Source organism: Dipodomys spectabilis, unplaced genomic scaffold, assembly GCF_019054845.1.
Source record: "Dipodomys spectabilis isolate Male_0828 unplaced genomic scaffold, ASM1905484v1 ptg000069l, whole genome shotgun sequence".
NCBI lineage: Eukaryota > Metazoa > Chordata > Mammalia > Rodentia > Heteromyidae > Dipodomys > Dipodomys spectabilis.
The window spans coordinates 24,671,375-24,694,222 of record NW_024870746.1 but is presented as its reverse complement, the minus strand read 5'-3'; the positions used below and the strand labels follow the sequence as shown (position 1 = coordinate 24,694,222).

The following is a 22,848-nucleotide window of genomic DNA, read 5'->3' as shown; positions in this document are numbered from 1 at the left end:
AGTCTCTCTCCAATTAACCAGCAGAAAAGAAGAACTGAAAGCGTGGCTCCATGGTAAAGTGCCAGTTGTAAGCAAAAGGCTGAGTGAGACAGCAAAGCCTAGGAAAATTTTAAAAGAACTGAGGAGATGGGTGAGGTGGCACTTACCCACCTGTTATCTGGAGGCAGAGGTAGGAAGATGACTCCAAAGCCAGCCTGAGCTACACAGCCAATTCCCAGGCCAGCCTGAGCTACACAGCCAATTCCCAGGCCAGCCTGGGCTAAACAGCAAGATTTTGTCTCAAAAATAAAAAGGGAAAAATTGAACAAGAACTAGGAAATATTACCTATTACATTTAGTATCTAGTTTTCATCAACACTGACATTTGTCTGTGAGTCTACTGGTTTTTTGTTTGTTCTTTATCTTTTCCCTCCTCAGCAAAGCACAAATGTCTCACTCATCATCTTTGCAACAAAGAGCTAGGCTTTATTTTCAGGTAGGTCACATGACATTCATTTGGCCGGCCACTTTTAACTTGGGTAAAGTTAATGTGCCCCTTTGTAATTTGAGCAAACACTGCACAAATCCACCTACTCCTTACCCAAGCCCAGGCCAAGAGGAATTTGCTGGTTCATCGGTGCCTCAAACTGCAGGGACTGCATGTGTTCTGGTTGGAAAACTAGTCTGATGCTCATCTTGCTATTCAAAACAACTCCTTTGACCTCCTGAGTCACATTTATTGGAGAATGAGTCACTTCAGGGAGGCATTTTTTAAAACTTGGGATCTAAGAAAAATTTCAAGGTTTAGAATGGAATATACAACTGTATAAATACCAGTATTAGTGATGAGATAAAGACCAAAAAAAAACCCCAAGAAATAAAAACTATATTAGGTAGTTTTTTAACTGCAAAGCTCTCCAATATATATATATACACAATTATATAATTTTTAAAGCTATAAATCAACAAATCTTGGTACAGGAAAAAAAGCCAAATATTCAAAATTAAATTAAATATTATTTAGAAAATTCTCAGAATTTTGTTTGGCCGGGTGCTGGTGGCTCACACCTATAATCCTAGCTACTTGGGAGGCTGAGATATATTGCAGTTTAAATCAGCCTGGGGAAGAAAAGTTCCCCTGAGACTCTTATCTCCAATTAACCACTCAAAAACCAGAACTGGTGCTGTGGCTCAAAGTGGTAGAGAGCTAGCCTTGAACAAAAAAGCTAATGGACAGCACCCAGGCCCTGAGTTCAAGCCCCACAATGGTTGGGGCAGGGGAGGGGGGGGGGGACAAAAAGTAAGTACCACACTCTGTCTTCTCTCTTTCCCAGTCAGTTCAGTTGTACAGCTGGTCTCACTGCTCTATCATGACTGTTAGGAGACAGGCAAAGGGCCATAGGCTGAGACCTGGCAACAGTACAAATTAAAATGAAATGTGATTTGCAATTCTGCAATACTTACAACTAAGGGATGACTCACACTTGACAGTTATAAACAAAAGGGAAGCCAGCACTGTCTCCTAGAGACAGGGAGTGAAAAAATAAAAAGTTCCTATCAAGGAGATGAGCCAAGCTGGCCTGGGTTCTATTACAGCCACATAAGCCAGCAATCTGACCACAGCCTGATGCATGGAAGAGTGCTACACTCCTTCCCAGCTCCCAGTATAGTACTTATCACTTGGTAAGCATCCAGCAAATACTTGTGGAATGAATTAGTGAAGAGATGACACCTTTATTACTTGCTCAAAACCGCATTCAATCATCATGTAAAATCTATCAGCCCACATCCCACACATTTTATCCCATATATTTAACTGAAATTGCTGTTTGCCTTCACTTCGAGAAAGAAGCAGTGAGTAAGCATTTCGTTCCTAAATAAAGGAAAAAGAAGCTCAGAGAATCTTAAGAGCACTCCTCAGTTCCCATTTTGAAGATTCAGCTCCTAAAGAGATGTAGCTCCTAAAGCACAAATCCATGGAATTATAGAAATTCATCTGTCACTATTAATTTTCCTGGCAGAGATAAGAGAATGAAATAGAATGGTGCTTGCTAGTCTCCAAACACCAGAGTATTGCCTGTTGGGTTTTGCTTTTTATACAACATGGCACATGGCAAGAAGCAATTGCTTATGAAGAAATATAGAATTAATGAAGAAATTCACCCACTAAAAAAGATTGTTTCCTAAGAACATGGGCTCACCACACACTGCCTAAAGCTCAATTATAGTGAAGGGTAACTGTGCAAACTGATGATTCAAACCAGAAACAGTTATATACTCGGGCTGAAATGGTGAGCCAGAAAAGGTCTCCGCTTCCTTACCATCCCAAAGTCAGTTGCATAAAAGCAAAGAGTTCTAATGCGGATGGCTATCAGGACAATGACTTATTCATCCAGTTAACCAACAAAAAGCTGGATGTAGACATATGACTCAAATGGTAAAGCACCAGCTATGAACAAAAAAGTACATCAAGACCACAAAAAGACCCTAACTTTAAACCCCAGCACTAAGGGAGGAAAAAAAAGTTTATGCTGACATAAACAGTACAGATACTGTATGAATCAAGATAATATCCTCCAACAACTGGCTGAGCTATCACAAAGAAGTCACAAAGTATATGGGAAATGACCTATGTGAGCAGGAATGGGAGGACACTGCCATGAGCAGTGACCATGGTCAGTAGTATGGCAGTCTGGCTCCCAGGTCATGTGTATAGTTATCCAAAGGGGCAGACGCGGCTGGTGGGATAAGCAGGCTACTGCTACGAGCAGAACAACAGAATGTATGCAACTGCCAAAATAAATGAAGTGCCACTGCCAGGCAGCAGGAACCTCTCACGCTGAGCAGGTCGAATCACCTCTGCTGCTTTTTATTCCCATTTTTCTCTTTTCTTTAACTCAGGACCTTGTTTTCTTGCTTTTTTTCTCAAGGCTCCTTTTTACAGTTATTTACGTGTGTGCGTGTGTATGCGTGTGCGTGCACACACACACACACACCAGATTGAGCAACTGCGAGGCTGTCAACAGTTCATTACACCTGTAAGATTAAAAAGGAGGTAGCAGATGTAGGTGTTAGAAAGAGGAGGGGAGGGTGGGGAAAGAGAAGTACATCTGCATATAAAGATAGAAGCAGTGAATATGAGCAATGAAGAAATGTGCTGCCAACTGGAAAAATACTGTGTTCTAACACTAAACAAGGCCTCAGACAATTATGGCTTCAAATTGTTCCTCTATTGTTGAATTATGAGCCAAGAATCTCAAGGGACTCAGAACTAAAAAGCTGAGGATATCAATAAGTCTGGGTCCATATGAATTGGTCTATTCTAGAACAAACTGAAAATGGCTAATTTATGAAGACTTTAAAGAAATGTATTAGAAGAATGACTATTGTATACGAAGGGAGTGGGAAATTCTGCTTTGATAATCTGACAGTTCAAAATGAACATCTCATTTCCCCTAATTCAATCTTGGTTTCCTTTAGCTAATATTTCCTTTCTTTGCCACCCCCTCTACAAACCAAATACAAGGGCTGTTTAGAGCAAACTTGTAGCTCCTAAATATAACCAAAGCAATATAAAAAGATCTTTTTTTTTTTTTTACTAACATGAGCAGTCTTCTGGGTAGCTCTGTGCACTGCTCCCAGCAGTGAGCTGAACATCTCTGATTTGTTTAACAGAGATACAAGTCCAACTGCAGGAAAAGGTCAGTTCCTGAATCCCACACAGTCTGCAAAGTCCTCTGAGCTTGGCATCAGGTGGTGTAAACTTAGAATCACTGGGGTCTATTCCCAGCTGTACATTATAACCACTGAAGAAGAAGGCAGATCCGGAAAAACACCGCGGCTCCTTGTCGGCCACGTGAAACAACATGAGAGACTAGAGAATTCCTCCAGGAGAGTGAGGATCTGTATTTTAACTGTGCCGAGATAAAGCTGATTTGGTGTTGCAATTTCAGTAACCTCCTCAACTGTGATCTCAGTTGTGTGCTCAGGGCATTATCAGGAGCAAAGCCTGGGAGCTCTTGGTAGTGAAAAAATGTACTCCCATGTACGCATGAGGAACAGCCTGCACTTTCCTTCTTGTAGCCTTCTTCTATCACTTCAACTCATGGAACAAAAGGAAATGAACATTAGAAATTTTAATCAGTCTAATTTGCTTCTCATGCAGATGGCTTTGTTCACATTCCAAGATTGTAAAGTAAAAATGGGAATCGTTTCAGCTATTTAATGGTAGCTTTTAAGGTGTAGGTCACGGTGTATTGGGTCACATCAATTAAGTGGGCTGCTGTCACCCTCGCTCCCCCACAGCCTGCTACCATCTTTTTTGAACCAAAGAGAATATAAAAGTGTACCACAGGAAGAAAGGGTATTCCTTCATGAGACTCTTCAATAATTTTTTTTTTTTTTGTTGGTCATGGGGCTTGAACTCTGGGCCTGGGCGCTTCTTCAATAATTTTTTTTTTTTTTGTTGGTCATGGGGCTTGAACTCTGGGCCTGGGCGCTGTCCCTCAGCTCTTCAGCTCAAGGCGAGCACTCTACCACTTGAGCTACAGCGCCACTTCCGGTTTTCTAGTGGTTTATTGGAGATAGGAGTCTCACAGTCTTTCCTGCCCGGGCTGGCTTTGAACTGCGATTCTCAGATCTCAGCATCCTGAGTAGCTAGGATTACAGGCGTGAGCCACCGGCGCCCGGCTCTTCAATATTTTTTAAAATAACTTTTTGTGTCCGTCCTGGGGCTTGAACTCAGGGCTGGGGTACTGTCCCTAAGCTTATTTGTTCAAGGCTAGCCACTGCTTCACTTCAGGCTCTTTCTGGTAGTTAATTGGAGATAAAGAGTCTCACAGACTTTCCTGCCCACGGCTGGCTTTGAACCAAGATTCAGCCTCCTGAATAGTTAGGACTAGAGGCATGAGCCACTGGCACCTGATCTATTTGAAAAATTTTCAAATAAACTTATTGTGCACATTTAAGGTTACAACATGATGTATGAGATACAGGTAGACAATAAAACCATTACTGCAGTGAAGCAACCTGCCATATCACCTAAATTCTTCTGTGATAAGAGGAGCTATGATCTAGTTATTTAACAAAAATTCCAAGTACAGTACAATTTCTGTTATCTTTTCCATGTTTCCACCGTTTCCATGTTGAACATTCCCTGTCTATACCTGTTTATTCTGTATGTCTGTTATTTTGTGTCCATTAACCTGTATCACTCTATTTCTTCCTCCCAACTTTTACCTTCTCTCCACATCCCCAACCCAGTTTTTTTATTCCCTATCTAAGTATATCTGACCTTTTAAATCACTTGTGTAAAAAGATCATGCAGTATTTTTCTTTCTTTGCCTGGTTTATTTCACTTAATATAGATGTCCTCTAGTCCATCCATGTTCTTACAAATGGTAGGATCAAAAATATGTTTCTCACAACGAATTAAAAAATATAAAAACATGTGAAAGCTAAGCAATTGGAACCTTGAAAGAACTGCACCAAGGCAATATTCTACAGAGATTGCATATGGATCAAATAGTGACAAATTATGAAGAAGCTTATGGTCAGATGCAAAGACCTTAGTACATAAGGATTACTTGAGGTGGGTATAGGGACTCACACCTGTAGTCTCAGCACTTGGGAGGCATAAGCAGAAAGATTACAAGTTCTAGATCAGCCTGGGCTCTGCAGGAAACCCTGCCTCAAAAATAAACAAACAAGGCTAGGTGCTCACGGCTTACGTCTGTATTCCTAGCTACTCAGGAGGCTGAGATCTGAGGATCATGGTTCAAAGCCAGCCCGGGCAGGAAAGTCTGTGAGACTCTTATCTCTGGTTAACCACCACAAAACCAAAAGTGGCACTGTGGCTCAAGTGGTAGAGCGCTCTCCTTGAACTGAAGAGCTGAGGGATCACACCCAGGCCCAGAGTTCAAGACCCACAACCAACAAAAATAAATAAATAATGAAAATAGAGAAGAGTTACTACCAGAGCTATTATCAGAGTTATCGAGGAATTTACACATTTTCCTGGATCTAAGAAGTGTCAAGTTCTCAGTCTGAACACTAGAAGAAACCGATCACTAAAACTTTAAGAGAAAATAAGGACTTGTTACAGTTCTCTCCAACATATAAAGAAAAAACAACATGGACTGTAGAAGGAAACGAGAAACCAATTTCCAATTAAAGAGCATCACAAACCGCAGCTACCACCAAAGGACTCAAGAGGGACAGATGAAGAGTTTATAAGGCAAAAGAAACCACACTCCTGAGTCCTGCCAAACCAGCCAGACCTCTCTGGTATAGCCACCTAAGGGAATTCTTCATTCCAAGCATGATCACCATCTTTTATTCCTACCCACTCCTGATTGCTGACAGGCACATCCTTTGCCAATCCTCATTCAGTCAAGTCAGATGGCCTAGTCCTAGCAACCCAGTAGCAACAGAAGCCCAGAAGAGAAGAGTCCTTCCTAAGTGGAGGCAGGAACACCAGAGAAAAACTATGATCTCTCAGGAAATACCACAGCAGGTGTACTCTCTTTGGTAGTTTATGTGAAAAGAGAAGCCTAAATAGTCTTCAAATGACAAAACTTCTATGTCTTCTTACATTGAGCCAGATATTGGCTCCTTATAAAGCAGAAGAAATCAACTGTTCCATTTGGTAAATTAATGGCTAGATCTCAGGAAAAACCAACAAAAATTTTCAGTTGGTCTCATTTCTATTAAGAATGTTAACTACTCATCATCCTACTGTCTCTTAGGGATGGCTAGATAAATTCCAGTAACAACTTACTACTAAGAATGAAACAAGGGAACTGGGGGAGATGGTGTTTGTCTTTATTCTCAGTTGCTCAGAAGGGGGAGATCAGGAAGACTGAGGTTTCAAGGCCAGCCCAGGTAAAAGTCAGCTAGATCCCCAGCTCAACTAATAAGCCTAGCATGATGGTATGTACCTGTGCTTCCAGCTATCTGAGAGCAAACATAGATGGATCAGAGTCCAAGGCTGGCCCTGGGCAAAAAATGCAAGACTCTATTTTTAAAAATAAATGAAGCAAGCTGGGCGCTGGTGGCTCACGCCTGTAATCCTAGCTACTCAGGAGGCTGAGATCTGAGGATTACGGTTCAAAGCCAGCCCGGGCAGGACAGACCGTGAGACTCCTATCTCCAATAAACCACCAGAAAACCGGAAGTGGCGCTGTGGCTCCAGTGGTAGAGCACTCACCTTGATCTGAAGAGCTGAGGGACAGTGCCCAGACCCCGAGTTCAGGCCCCATGGCCGACCAAAATAAATAAATAAACGAAAGAAAGAAAGCAGCCAGGTGCCAGGGGCTCATACATGTAATCCTAGCTACTCAGGAGGCTTAGATCTGAGGATCAAGGTTTGAAGCCAGCCTGGGCAGAAAAGTCCATGAGACACTTATCTCCAATTAACTACCAGAAAACTGATATGGCTGAAAGTGGTAGAGTACTAGCCTTGAGCAAAAAGAGCTCAGGGACAGTGCCCAGACACTGAGTTCAAGCTCCATGACCAACAAAAAAATAAAGAAGCAAAAACGGGCTAGGGGGTGTGGCTTAAGTGGCAGAACACCTGCCTAGCAAGAGCAAGGCCTAAGTTCAAATTCCCAGTATCAGGCGGGGCGCTGGTGGCTCACGCCTGTCATCCTAGCTACTCAGGAGGCTGAGATCTGAGGATCGTGGTTCAAAGCCAGCTCGGGCAGGAAAGACTGTGAAACTCTTATCTCCAATAAACCACTAGAAAACCGGAAGTGGCACTGTGGCTCAAGCGGTAGAGCGCTGGCCTTGAGCTGAAGAGCTGAGAGATAGGGCCCAAGCCCAGAGTTCAAGCCCCACAACCCACAAAAAAAAAAAATTCCTAGTACCACCAGGAAGAAAAAAAAAAGGCTTTCTAACTTTGATGGTAAGGACTCTGTCAAGATGCAATTATCGGCTAACAGACCAAGATGGCGACGGGGCAGTAGGGAAACGCCACAGCTCTCTCCAACCAAAAAGAGAGTTCGAGTTCCAACCTTTAATCTCCCCAAGAGACCGACAACAACAAAAAGACGAACACTCAGAGAAAAACCAGAGGTGGAAAATAACAAAAAAAAGAAAGAGAGGAAAAGAAGAATTTCAGAACAGAGAAGAGCAAAGACCCCTCCCCCAACCTTTACTGGCCGTGCGGCAGTGCGCCAAGCCGCCGGCCAGCCGGCCCGGCGGGGGCTGCCGGAGCCACAGAGACACAGGGGGCTGCTTGCAGATCACCAGGTACCGGATTGCAGAACAGCAGATCGCCAGGAACAGAGAAACCTACCAGCCGGGAGTCTCCAGGAGGATCCCACCCCACCCATCACTCTCCACCGGAGCGGAGAGGCTCCATCCCGCCAAAGCCGCCCGGCACCAGCAGCGCCACAAAGGGACCTGTCCGCAGAACACCCGCCCAATCGCGATCGCAACTACCCGGCGGGGGGCCGCCCAACCCAGCCCGCAACCACCCCAACTGAACTCGGACTGCAACAACTGACGGACTGCAACAACAACTGACGACCTACAGGGTGAGTACCCATCAGGGGACAGGGAATCCATCAAGGGAGACCAGAGCTGGAGGGAATCCCCAGACCCTGACCTAGACTCCCTACCCCAACACCCGGACCACAGGACACTCTGCTGGCCAGGCCAGAGCAAGAGCGCCCCTGGAAGGGAGCTTAAATGCTCAAGCCAGGAACAGTGCCCCTGGGTCAAGACTACCAACAGTAGAAGAAATTTGAACTGTGTCCTCCAGGCTGCATAACCAAGGTGGTATACACATTAGCACAGGCCTAACGAGTGCGCTCCAGGCTGGGGCCGGAACCAGGCCAGGGGACCGGCACCTGAACAAAGCAAAAAGGGTCAGAAGTGGGGCTGTGGCTCAAATGGTAGGGTGCCAGCCCTGAGCTGAAGAGCTGAGGGACAGCACCCAAACCTAGAGTTCAAGCCCACAACCAGCCCAAAACAAACAAACAAAAACACATCAGGAGCCCATAGCAGACTCCAGTATTTGGGAGAGTGCATCCAGAGCATCTGATCTTCCCAAGAGCACCCGCAGGAGCAAACACAAGCAATCTAGGCTGCTCAACCCTTCCAAAGGCGGGAATTGCTACAGCAGAGAGCTGAGAATCCTAAGTGAATAGCAGCTGGAAATAGGCTCCCAACAGAATCCAGATCAGGCACAGACTCTCTCTACCAATACAGAATCAGCAACCAAGCAAAGACAGACACACCAAAACAAGATTGAAGAGCAGTCTCCTGAACCCCCATGCGAAAATCACAGAGAAAAATCACAAGGTTTACCACTACCCAGGACAGCAAGCTCACCTCAAAAGCCAGCAGCCACGCAGGGGAGAGCCCCAGTGGGAGCAAAGCAGGAATGGAAGACAAAAACTACATCCAAGGGTTGCTGGAGGCAATGACTCAAGAAATAAAGCGAGAAATGGATCAGAAATTGAAAGAGCACAAGGATGAACTATCAAAAGATATACAGGATATCAAACAAAAATTGGATGCAAAAATAGAAGCTGCACAAACCTCAGTAAGAAGTGAGATAAACGCCAAATTAGAGGTAATGCATACTGATCTCACCTCATCGAGAGGTGAGATCAGTACTCTGAGAACCAACATTGAATCCATAAAGGGATCCATTTCCACCATGCAAACCACAATAGAAGCCACGGTCAACAGAGTGAATGAAATGGAAGGTAGAGTGTCAGATACAGAAGACAGAATACACCAACTGGACCAAAAAGTGACAGATATGGAAAAATCACTCAAATTAAACCAAAGGGAAATTCAAGAGCAAGCAGATAATGCTAAAAAATTTAACCTTCGCATAATCGGAGTGGACGAAGGTGAGGAATTCCAGAGCAAGGGAATGCAACACCTATTTAACAAGATAGTCAATGAAAATTTTCCCCACCTCAAAAACGACCATCTTAACTACATCACAAAAGCTTATCGAACACCCAACAAGCAAGATCCCAGGAGAAACACTTCTAGGCACATAATAGTAACAATGATGGATCTGAATAATAAGGAAACAATCCTGCATGCAGCAAAAATGAAGAAGGAGCTATACTACAACGGGAAAAAAATTAGAATCACTGCAGATCTCTCCACACAAACAATGAATGCAAGAAAAGCCTGGGAAAGCACCATACGAGCCCTGAGAGCCAATAACTGCCAACCCAGACTGATATACCCGGCAAAGCTAGCATTCACATTCGATGGAGAACTGAAAACTTTTAATAGCAAAGAAAAACTAAATGAATACATAAACATTAAGCCAGCATTACAAAGAATTCTAAGAGGGGGGACACAACCTGAAGAAAGCAACCAGGAACTGGGACCTGCCCCAAACAGGCATTACTCAAAGTCTAACTGAGCAAGCACAGGAGGAAAGGAAAGAAGAAAAACTTAGGAAAACGGAATGGCAGGGACAACAATGCATCTCTCTATACTTTCTCTTAATATAAATGGGCTGAATTCGCCAATTAAAAGAAAACGAACTGAGGACTGGATCAGAAAACAAGACCCATCCATCTGTTGCCTTCAGGAGACCCACCTCTCAGCCAAACATACAAACAAACTCAGAGTGAAGGGGTGGAAAAGGATCTACCAATCAAATTCCCCCAATAAGAAAGCAGGTGTAGCTATCCTGATATCTGACAAAATAAACTTTTCATTAAAATCAGTACAGAAAGACAAGGACGGACACTACATATTAATAAAGGGAACAATCCAAGAGGAGGATATAACCATCATCAACTTATATGCCCCAAATATTGGTGCACCCAGATATGTTAAACAAATGCTCTCAAACTTACAGAATAAAATAGATCCCAATACGATAATACTAGGAGACTTTAACACGCCACTCTCACCAAAGGACAGGTCTACCAACCAGAGGATTGGCAAAGAAGCTACCGAATTAAGTGAGGCCATACTTCAAGCGGAATTAACTGACATCTACCGAGTATTTCACCCTAAAACAACACAGTACACATTCTTCTCAGCAGCTCATGGAACTTTCTCCAAAATAGACCATATCATAGTTCATTCAAGGAACTTAAGCAAATACAAAGGGATCGACATAATCCCCTGTATCCTATCTGACCACAGTGGAATCAAGCTAGCTCTCAATAACAAAGCATACCGCAGAAATTTCTCTAATACATGGAAATTGAACAGCACACTCCTTAACAACGCCTGGGTAACAGAAGAGATCAGAGAAGAAATAAAGCATTTCCTACAACTCAATGAAAATGAAAACACCTCACAAAGAAACTTGTGGGACACAGCAAAAGCAGTCCTGAGGGACAAATTTATTGCCCTCAGTGCCCACATCAAGAGAATGGAGACAGACCAAGTAAATAATCTCATGTTGCAACTAAAACAGCTAGAAAAACAAGAAAAAATGGGACCTAAAGCTACTAGACGAAGCCAGATAACCAAATTGAGAGCAGAGATTAACCAATTAGAAAATCAGAAAACCATAACCAAAATAAACCAAACAAAAAGCTGGTTCTTTGAAAAAATAAACAAAATTGATGGCCCGTTGGCAAGATTAATTAAAAAAAGAAGAGAGGAAACCCATATTAATAGGATTAGGGATGCCACGGGAAACATCACAACACGTACCCAAGATATCCAAACAATTCTAACAGACTACTTTCAAAAGCTATACTCTCTAAAGGAAGAAAATCTGGCGGAAATGGATGCATTTTTAGAGAAATACAAGTTACCCAAACTGAGCAAAGAAGAAGTTAACCAATTAAATAAGCCAATATCCTATAATGAGATACAGGAAGCTATCAAAAGTCTTCCAACAAAAAAAAGCCCAGGACCAGATGGATTCACAGCAGAATTCTATAAGACCTTTAAAGAAGAACTAATACCCATACTCCTCAAGCTCTTCAGAGAAACAGAGAAGGAGGGAGCTATCCCAAACTCATTCTACGAAGCCAATATCACACTCATCCCCAAACCAGGCAAAGACCCAACCAAAAAGGAGAATTACAGGCCAATTTCCTTGATGAACACAGATGCAAAGATCCTTAACAAGATTCTAGCTAACAGAATCCAGAAACACATAAAAAAAATAATACACTGTGATCAGGTAGGCTTCATCCCAGAGACACAGGGATGGTTTAACATACGTAAGTCAATAAATGTAATCCAGCATATCAACAGAGCCAAGGTCAAGAATCACATGATTATCGCCACAGATGCAGAAAAGGCCTTTGATAAAATTCAACATTCATTCATGCTAAAAGCTCTGGAGAAAATAGGAATAGAAGGAACATTTCTAAAAACAATAAAAGCCATTTATGACAGACCAATAGCCAATATTATACTTAATGGGGAAAAGCTACAACCAATCCTCCTAAAAACAGGAACAAGGCAAGGATGTCCACTGTCTCCACTCCTCTTCAACATAGTCCTAGAACCCTTAGCCAGGGCAATAAGGCAAGAAAAAGACATTAAAGGGATCCGCATAGGGGAAGAAGAAGTGAAACTATCCCTTTTTGCAGATGACATGATACTATACCTCCACGATCCCAAAAACTCCATCCCCAAACTTTTAGAAATCATAAGTCACTTCGGCAAAATAGCAGGATACAAAATAAACCCACAAAAATCAGTTGCCTTCCTATACACTGATAACACACAGGAAGAGAGGGAAATAAAGGGAGCAACCCCATTCACAATAACCTCCCAAAAAATAAAATATTTAGGAATTAACCTAACCAAAGATGTAAAAGAACTATTTAATGAGAACTATAAAAAGTTAAAGAAAGAAATTGCAGAAGACACTAGGAAATGGAAAGACCTCCCATGCTCCTGGATAGGCCGACTTAATATAGTAAAGATGGTGATACTTCCAAAACTAATATACAAATTCAATGCAATTCCTATTAAAATCCCAATGACGTACATCACTGAAATACAGAAAACAGTCCAAAAATTTATATGGAACAACAAAAGACCTAGAATAGCCAAAACAATTCTAGGGGATAAAGACAATATGGGAGGGCTATCCATGCCGAACTTCAAACTCTACTACAGAGCTATAATCACAAAGACAGCATGGTACTGGCACAAAAACAGACCCGAAGACCAATGGAACAGAATAGAAGATCCAGATATAAATCCACAGGCCTACAGCCAGCTGATATTCGACAAAGGAGCCAAAGACATACAATGGAAGAAACACAGCCTCTTCAACCGCTGGTGCTGGGAAAACTGGGCAGCCACATGCAGAAAACTAAAAGTGGACCCCAGCCTATCACCATGCACCAACATCAACTCAAAATGGATTAAAGACCTTAACATTAAACCTGAATCTCTGAAACTACTGCAGGACAGAGTAGGAGAGACACTTGAACTAATAGGCACAGGAAGGAACTTCCTGAACAGAGTCCCAGGGTCACAACAAGTTGGAGAGAGACTCGACAAATGGGACTACCTTAAAATAAAAAGCTTCTGCACAGCTAAATCTATCGCAACTAAGCTAGAAAGACAACCAACTAATTGGGAAAAAATATTTACCAGCAATATATCAGACAAGGGGTTAACATCCTGTATATACAGGGAACTCAAGAAACTAATCCCTCCCAAACCTAACAAACCAATTACTAAATGGGCAAGGGAGCTAAAGAGGGACTTCTCAAATGAAGAAATAAAAATGGCAAAGAAACACATGAGGAAATGTTCATCATCCCTGGTGGTGAAGGAAATGCAAATAAAGACAACCCTGAGATACCACCTTACCCCAGTCAGAATGTCCCACATCCACAAATCAGCCAACGACAAATGCTGGAGGGGATGTGGAGAAAGAGGAACCCTATTACACTGCTGGTGGGAATGTCCACTTATACAACCACTTTGGAAAGCAGTCTGGAGGGTCCTTAGAAAGCTAAAGATTGACCTCCCTTACGACCCAGTCATACCACTTCTAGGCATCTACCCTGAACAACAGGAACCAATATACAAGGACACGTGCACCTCCATGTTTATTGCAGCACTGTTCGCAATAGCTAGGATATGGAAACAACCTAGGTGCCCCACCACAGATGAATGGATCCAAAAATTGTGGTATCTATACACAATGGAATATTATGCAGCCATTAGAAATGACAAAATAATGGCATTTGCAGGGAAATGGATGGAGCTAGAAGGAATCATGTTGAGCGAGGTAAGCCAAGAACGAAGAGACAAACGGTACATGGTCTCCCTCATAAGTGGATGCTAAATCCAAAAGGTTAGGTGATACGACAAAACTAACAGGACTTAAGAAACAAAGAACTCCCACTCATCTGGTTGAACCACTACTAAATATCCTCATGCTGCTGATCACAAATATGGTATATAACATGTGAACACTGTTATATATTACAGACTGTGGTAGACAATTTGCTCCAGGGAAGTTAGAATGAACTTGTGACTTTGAAATTATGTAATCATTTAATCACAATCAAAAAAAAAAAGAACCTCGGGGAAGGGAGGGAGGGAGGGGATGGTAGGGGGAAAAAAAAAAAAAAAAAAGATAATCTATAATTTACCATATTAAAGATCACTTGAAATAAAAAAAAAAAAAAAAAAAAAGATGCAATTATCACATAATCCTTTCCTTTCATGCTAGGAGACATCACATTACCCAGGACCATACAACAATAGTGATTGGAGGCAGTGATGGGCACTGCCTCAGCCTGGTCTATTTTCAACTTTCTGAAATAATTCTTCTGACTCTGCAAGCTGTTGCTCAGGGCCCAGAGTGTACAGCATCAAGTCACTCTTTCAAAAAGTCAAAATAAATGCCAAGCTGGTACAAAAATGTACAATTGGTACATGAGATGGGTACCTGTAAGAGGGCATGGTGCATTGTCACCTCCAGTTCAGCTAAAACATGAGCAGCATCCTCACTGTCCTCTTGAACTTCCAAGTCCTCCTCAGGGATGGTCTCCCAGTTGCCCTGGTGAGCAGCCAGTGTGTGCACTAGTTCATACTGTCCAGGGAGAGCCAGGCTGACACGGGTCTGAGTCCCATAGGTGAAGTGGAGGCGCCGAAGCTTACAGCTCTCTTCGCTGCCCAACTTGCTGGTGGGAAGCACCTGCACCCCCAACAGCAGGTTCAACAGCTGGCACTTGACCTTACAGTCCTGGCCGAGGATCAAGATGCAGGGGAGGCAGTCCACCATCTTCTGGAGGTACTTCTCTTCCTTAGCTGGGAAGGAAATGCAGCTCAGCTGGCCTGGTAGAGGAGAGAGTGGAGGAGAAAAGGAGTAGAGAGAAGAGTGAGAAGGAACAGAGAGACTCCATTAGGACATCAGGGTCCTAAAGGAAAAATTTCCAGGAACTCTAAGTTAAAGGTAATATCCCAAAGCCAGGCGCCAGTGGCTCCTGCCTGTAATCCTAGCTACTCAGGAGGCTGAGATCTGAGGATTACGGTTCAAAGGCAGCCTAGGCAGGCAAGTCCCTGAGATTCTTACCTCGAATAAACCACCCAGAAAACCAGAAGTGGCACTGTGGCTCAAGAGGTAGAGCGCTAGCCTTGAGCTGAAGAGCTGAGAGACAGCGCCCAGGCCCAGAGTTCAAGCCCCATGACCCACAAAAAAAAAAAAAAAAGGAAATATCCCAGTCAAAAAAGGTTCTTCAAATATCAAAGAGTTTCCTTCCTCAGCACATCCCCAGAGAACAAGCTGTTATTTCTATTAGAAGATGGCAGTAACCTGTTCCTCCCTTTTTCATTCTGAAGAGGGACAGCCTCAGGAGTTTGTAAGAATTCCATACAAATGTAATCATTAAAATGTCAATCACTGGAACATGAGTCCAAGGAGAAACTATAGTTGAATGTGTGAAAATTAAAACCTTCCTTCTCACTAAGACCTCAAACTTCCCTGCCATCCATATGCAATTTTATCCTATTATGCTTCTCACATGTTTACCTAAATGTATGAGCTGATCTGCACATGGGCATGTGTGTGCACACATGCACAGACACACAGACACAGACACACAGACACATACACGCGCGTTGAAAATATTTTCTTTTTTTACTTTTTTTTTGGTCAGACATGGGGCTTGAACTCTAGGCCTGGGCACTGTCCCTGAGCTCTTCAGTTCAAGGCTGAAGAGCCACAGCACCACTTCCAGTTTTCTGGTGGCTAATTAGAGATAAGAGTCTCATGGACATTATTGTCAGAGCTGACTTTCAACTGTGATCCTCATCTCAGCCTCCTGAGTAGCTAGGATTACAGGCGTGAGCCACCAGCACCCACCACTGAAAACTTTTTCAAGACTGACAGCTATACTACATTCAGTTCATACCTCTGATGGCTGAGACAGTGCCCAAGCTGCCAGCTCACCGATGCCACACTTGCCAATCAAGTCATACTTCTGTTTATGGGTAAAAAGACACTGCTTAAGACAAAGAGAAGAACTCCCCACTAGGATAAAACAATTCTAGGAAGAAATGTGATTTATCTCAAAAATGTTTCCCTTTGAAGATAATCACCACTAATCTAACTGGTTAACCTCCTCTCACAGATTCAAGTAGTACCAGTTTGGGGGAGGGGGGAAATCACAATTTATTTTACTGAAACTGTCAGAATCTGAACTCTCACTCTCCTACTTCTTCAGCATCAAGATCCCCTACAACTAAGATTCAGAAAGGCCAACCTTTGAGCGAAACTACACACATTATAACTGAAGTCTGGGTGGTATTACTAAGTGAAATACTATTCATTTTAGTCATTTAGCCCATAAGCCACACTGAATATTTTCAGGCTGCTTATTTTGTTTGTGTAATTGAAGCAGCAAGAGGCCTGATTCATTAAAAGATGGTTCAGAATGTACCTATCCTGCTTCTACTTCAAATCCTCAAACCTCCTCCACTTCCAAAAAAATTAAAGAGATCTGTCTGTATTCACCCAGGCTCTTTCTACATTTTGTGCCTCTCCTTTCATGTCTGTCTCTGAATGCCTGAACAAGTACATCAGCAGCAACACCAGACACTGAAAAGAAGAAACTTCTCCCATGGGAAAGAAGTCGACTCCTTTGAAAAAGCAAAGAGTATTCACTGAGTGCCTAATTCTGTGTAAGATATTTAATAAGCATAAGAGTAAGATTAGACTACTGATTTCATCTTTGACCTATAACCAAAACCAAGAAGGAACAGTGTTTGCATAAGCACTTGGGCAGTAGTAAGTCCTGAGTCCCTTTGTATCTTGTTCACTTATCAATTTGTTCTAATTATCTGTTTATAATAATCACAACCATCATCCTATCTTCAACATCCAACACAGAGATTGATATATGTAAGTGCTTAAAGTTCATTCTGCTAAGAATCCATTTATTGGGAGTTGTCTACAGAAAGCAACAAGGAAACCCATTAAATATTGTGAAATGTATAGTATCATGATGAATAGTCTCAGGAGAATGATCACTCCTAAAAATGACTTTTATCTCAACATATACAGTAGCAACAAACAAAAGTAGAATTGCAGAATTTAGCCACCACAGTCTCAGCCTAACCTGTGAGAAGCCCAGACACTGACTTCTCTCTTGCCTACCATTTCTCCATTTACTCTTTTCTCAAGTCTCCCAGATTCTCACCTAAGAATTAACAATCTAAGTATCAATGAACCTTTAAATAAATTCTTGTAACAAAAGCTGTTTCAAATTTTTTTTTGGGGGGGGGGTCCAGTCGTGGGGCCTGAACTCTGAGCCTGAGCGCTGTCCCTCAGCTCTTCAGCTCAAGGCTACCACTTGAGCCACAGCGCCACTTCCGGTTTTTTTCTTTTTGCTTATGTGGTGCTGAAGAATGGAACCCAGGGCCTCAAGCATGCAAGGCAAGCGCTCTACCACTGAGCCACCTTCCCAGCCCTTGTTTCAAAATTTAGACAAAACTAACCAACGTACATGAGCTTCGTGATTGCTATTACTAGGAGGGTGGATAATAGAGAAGAAAACCAACTGAACCACTTTTAGAGGCTAGACAGAAAGGCCTCAACACCTCTGAGACAGTGTCCATGACAGAAAAGCTAATAAAACATGCTACATTGGCAAAACCACCACAGGCACACCACATTATTCATCAGACCCAAATTATCACCTCTCCGGTTTCCATCTCTCCTGCAAAAACAGCCACTACAAATAAACCTGCTACTGTCAAAGCAACCAAGGACTAGTGCAATGCAAAGGGGACTCAATTGAGCCTAGTGTCTAATTCTCTACTTGTATGCTCTCTGCAAGGGTTCCATGTGCAACCTACTATCCTCAAGAAAGGGCTTCATGGAGACATCACTGTCCACAGCCTTTGCTTCTCCCAAGAATCTTTACCTTCCTCACTGACCTCTAACATGTCTGTAAGATTTGAACAAGGACATGAGAAAAATGAAGCTGAAAGCAGACAGCTGGAGTCCTTCCTTCTCTGGGAACACAGCTCCAGGATACGAAGTGTAGCATGGTGAGGGAACAGCACTAAACTGAGGGCACATTTCTGACCCCAGGCTTCACCACTGACTAGCTCTGTGACCTTGGCAGTCCACTCGCCATTTAAGCCTTGAATTGCTCATCTGTAAACTCAAGGTGTTAGATTTGATTATCTTTAACGTCTTTTCCAGTTCTAAAATACTGGATATGATGTTTTAATTGTTGAAAGAGTAAGGATGTGGGAACGAAGGGAGGTTGGTTGTTTTTATTTTAAATTATTTGTGAATTTAATTATGCAAGCTCCCTCAGGACTTCTGTAACTACAGATCAAAAAGTTGAGTGAACTAGCCAGGGGCTCAGAGGACCTACAGTGCAGCCTTAGCAGATCTCTAAAGAAGAAATTAAAAGCTGTAGACTGACAGTAGGAGGGAGGAAGGAAACCTGTTTCACAGCTACAACAGCTGCCTCTCTAACAGTTAAAGGACTTCTAAGTTAATCGGGGTTTCTTATGTAATTAATACAAGGGCATCTGCATATGGGCTGCCAGAAGGTAAACAGCATGGCTTCTCAGCTGGCATGCATTAACCCTGCCAGCCCTGGCTGCAGGAAAATTCAAATCAAATTGTCTTCAACCAAGGCTTTTCTGACTGAAGTTACTTTTTTTGTTGTTTTTTGTTTTTGTCGGTTGTGGGGCCTGAACTCTGGGTCTGGGTCCTGTCTCTCAGCTCTTCAGCTCAGGGACAGTGCTCTACCACTTGAGCCACAGTGCCACTTCCAGCTTTTTCTGCTTATGTGGTGCTGAGGAATTGAACCCAGGGCCTCATGCATGTGAGGCAAGCACTCTACCACTGAGCCACCTTCCCAGCCCCAAAGACTGAAGTTACTTTTAAGCAAAGGTTTTAAGTTAGGGGGAAGAAAAGAAGAATTAAAGAAGCAAGCCACTTTATTTGTTCTAGATAACATTTATTGAGTCCACGTTGAGTACTAATCACTTTATTTGCCTTATCACATTTAAAGCTTACAGATCCAACCGGACAAGAATTTCTCAGTTAAAAACCAGGACACTGGGAAGTTGGCTCAGTGGTAGAGAGCTTGCCTTGCATGCATGAGGCCCTGGGTTCAGTTCCTCAGCACCACATAAGCAGAAAAAGCCTGAAGTGGAGCTGTGGCTCAAGTGGTAGAGTGCTAGCCTTGAGCTGAAGAGCTGAGGGACAGCACTCAGGCCCAGAGTTCAAGACCCACGACCAGGAAAAAAAAACAAACAAACAGGATACACTCTAGGCACTCACATAGAATAAGACCAAAAGAGGATAATCTTAGGAAAGGATCACGTAGCCCTGTACATGTGATGGTACAAAATAGTATTTATGGAAATGAACTCCAGGCAGTAGAAACGAGAGGCTTTTTTTCCTTTGTTGCTGTTTTTGTTTTCATTCTGTTTGTCTTATTTGTTCATTTATCTGTCTTTGGCAGGTAAAGGGAAGGACAGAAATGGTGTGGACAAAGGGTGAGCAAATGCAGCAGTGATAGTTACTATGTTGAAAATGAACTATACAACTTGTGGGTGGAGACAGCGTGTATTTTACAGGGGGGGGAAGCCAGGAGAGCAAGGGAAGGGGTGACATTGCTTAAAAAAATAAATGTACTCTTTATTTGACTTACAATGGTAACCCTTCTGTACACTACCTTTACAAGAAACAATAATTTAACAAAAAAAAAAAAAAAAGAGGACATAGAAGCCTAAAACACCTAAACACATGAAAGGTGAAAAACAGGCAGGTTGTTCTAGGTCTCAGGTTAGTGGTAGGCAAGGGCAACAGACATGCTTCATGCCAAACTGCTTCCCAATCTTGGGCCAAACACAAAATCTATTTATTGTAGGACCCCAATTTAAAGCAGACTCTGAGCAAGGGAGGGAAGGCACTGTATGAAGTAATAATAAAGTGGAACTCTGCACCTTTGCTTTAGTGTATTATTGCAACTTGTTGGGGGTTCAGAAAACAACCTAAAGTATGGTGCTTTGACCTGCTGAGTACTCTGAATTAGTTACATGCATGTAAAACTTAGATTAAATACATTTATAATATGTACTCTTGCTAACTTGTCTTTTGTTACAAGAATAGATTTTGACTTTTATGATGGACAAGGGAACCCATCTACCTAGGTGCTTTCTAAAAGCCAATGAAATATGATTTATAATTAAAGCCACCAGTAACCTAATTACACATTTGTGTCAAATGAAGTAATGGGATTTTTTTTCTTTTCTTGCCAGGCATGGGGCTTGAATTCAGGACCTAGGTGCTGTCCCTGAGCCTCTTTGTGCTCAAGGCTAGCACTCTATCACTTGAGCCACAGTGCCACTTCCAGCTTTTTCTGAATAGTTTAGGGAGATAGGAGTCTCACCACCTTCCGGCCTGGTCTGGCTTTTGAACAGTGATCCTCAGATCTCAGCCTTCTGAGTAGCTAGGATTACAGGCGTGAGTCACCAGTGCCTGCTTTAACATTCCTTTCCTTTTTTTTTTTTTTTTTTAACATTCCTTTCTTAATGTAGGATTTATTCTTTGCTTCACTTTTGGCACATATAATTAATACAAAATACAAATTACTTTGTAGCCAGGTGCCGGTGACTAACACTTTTAATCCTAGCTATTCAGGTGGCTGAGATCTGAGGATCATGGTTCAAAGCCAGCTGGGGCAGGAAAGTCCACGAGACTCTTTAACTATAATTATTAACCACCAGGAAAAAAAAAAAACAGAAGTGGCACAGTGGCTCAAGGGGTAGAGTGCTCACCTTGAGCTAACGAGTGCAGGGACAAAGCCCAGGCCTAGAGTTCAAGCCCCACAACCAACCAAAAAAAAAAAAAAAATTACTTTCTAAGCAGGGCACTGGTGGTTCACATAGATAATCCTAGCTATTTAGGAGGCTGATATCTGTGGATCAATGTTTGAAGCCAGCCTGGGCAGGAAAGTCCATAGACTCTTATGTACAATTAACCACAAAAATTGGAAGTGGAGATGTAGCTCAAAATCGTAGAGTGATAGCCTTGGCAGAAAACGCTAAAAGACATCACTCAGGCCCTGAGTTCAAACTCCATGACAAAACAAGGGGGGGGAGGGAAGGAGGGAGGGAGGGAGGGAAAGGAAAGGAAAGGAAAGGAAAGCAAAGCAAAGCAAAGCAAAGCAAAGCAAAGCAAAGCAAAGCAAAGCAAAGCAAAGGTTTTATATTCTCTTCCCACTGTATCACTCTACTACAAGCTTCAAAATATTGAGCTGCAAAAATCCTGGGAGCACTGGTGGCTCACACCTGTAATCCTAGCTACTCAGGAGGCTGAAATCTGAGAATTGACATTCAAAGCCAGCCCAGGCAGGAAAGTCTGGGAGACTCTGATCTCCCAGAAGTGGCACTGTGGCTCAAATGGTAGCTTGCCTTGAGCTAAAGAGCGCCCAGGCCCAGAGTTCAAGCCCCATGAGCAACAACAACCAAAAAAAAAAAAAAAAAATCCAAGGAGCTGAGGAAAAAATACTAGACAAGAACATTTTTTATCATACAGCTACAGAAGAAGAGCAATAGCCTGCTGGGTATAAAGACCCTAATTTGAAAAGAGTCAATGCAAAAAGCATAGTGGAGCAGCAGAAATGACAGAGCATCTACTTAGCAAGCATGAGGACCTGAGGTTCAATCCCCAGTACTGCCAAAAAATAAGAATAAAAGTAGGCTATACTGGTACCTAGAAAGAGAGAGAGACATCCTCCCCAGAGGCTTCCTTCCCCTGGAATCCTAGTGAAATGATGAGAAGGCACTAAGCATCCTGCTGACAAGTTCCCTTCTGGGTGAAACTGCTCCTGAGGCTGGGCATGCTCCAGAGGGAAGGGAAACACAGCTGGCAGCTGGTGACTGCGGTTTATGGGACAGAGATGGAAGTGGTTCCTTGAAGCAAGCCAAACCTATGCTTTAAAGAAGACTAAAATTCTGTCATCTGGAAGGAAGAATACTAGCAGCTTACCACTATTAAGAGTGATTCAAAAGAGCCGGGAGCTGGTGGCGCCTGTAATCCTAGCTAGTCAGGAGCCTGAGATCTGAGGATCGCGGTGCAAAGTCAGCTTGGGCAGGAAAGACCATGAAAAAAAAATTTTTTTGGGTCCGGTCGTGGGACCTGAACTCTGGGCCTGGGCACTGTCCCTCAGCTCTTCAACTCAAGGCTAGTGCTCTACCACTTGAGCCACCTTCCCAGCCCCATGAAACTCTTATCTCCAATAAACCACTAGAAAACTGGAAGTGGCGCTGTGGCTCAAGCTGTAGAGCACTCGCCTTGAGCTAAACAGCGCAAGGACAGCTCCCAAGCCCAGAGTTCAAGCCCATGACCAGCAAAAAAAAAAAAGAGTGATTCAAAGGTAGGGATGCATTTTTTATGCATAAAAA

General features: G+C 42.8%; 1 protein-coding gene across 1 annotated transcript in view; it reads right to left on the bottom strand.

The window, feature by feature from the left end:
• The window catches only part of Dstyk (dual serine/threonine and tyrosine protein kinase), a 60,647-nt gene that overhangs the window by 23,131 nt on the left and 14,668 nt on the right, over positions 1-22,848 (bottom strand). The window contains exon 2 of the mRNA XM_042681328.1: positions 14,858-15,246. Within this exon, the coding sequence (XP_042537262.1) occupies positions 14,858-15,246 (389 nt within the window). The remainder of the gene's footprint in view (positions 1-14,857; positions 15,247-22,848) is intronic.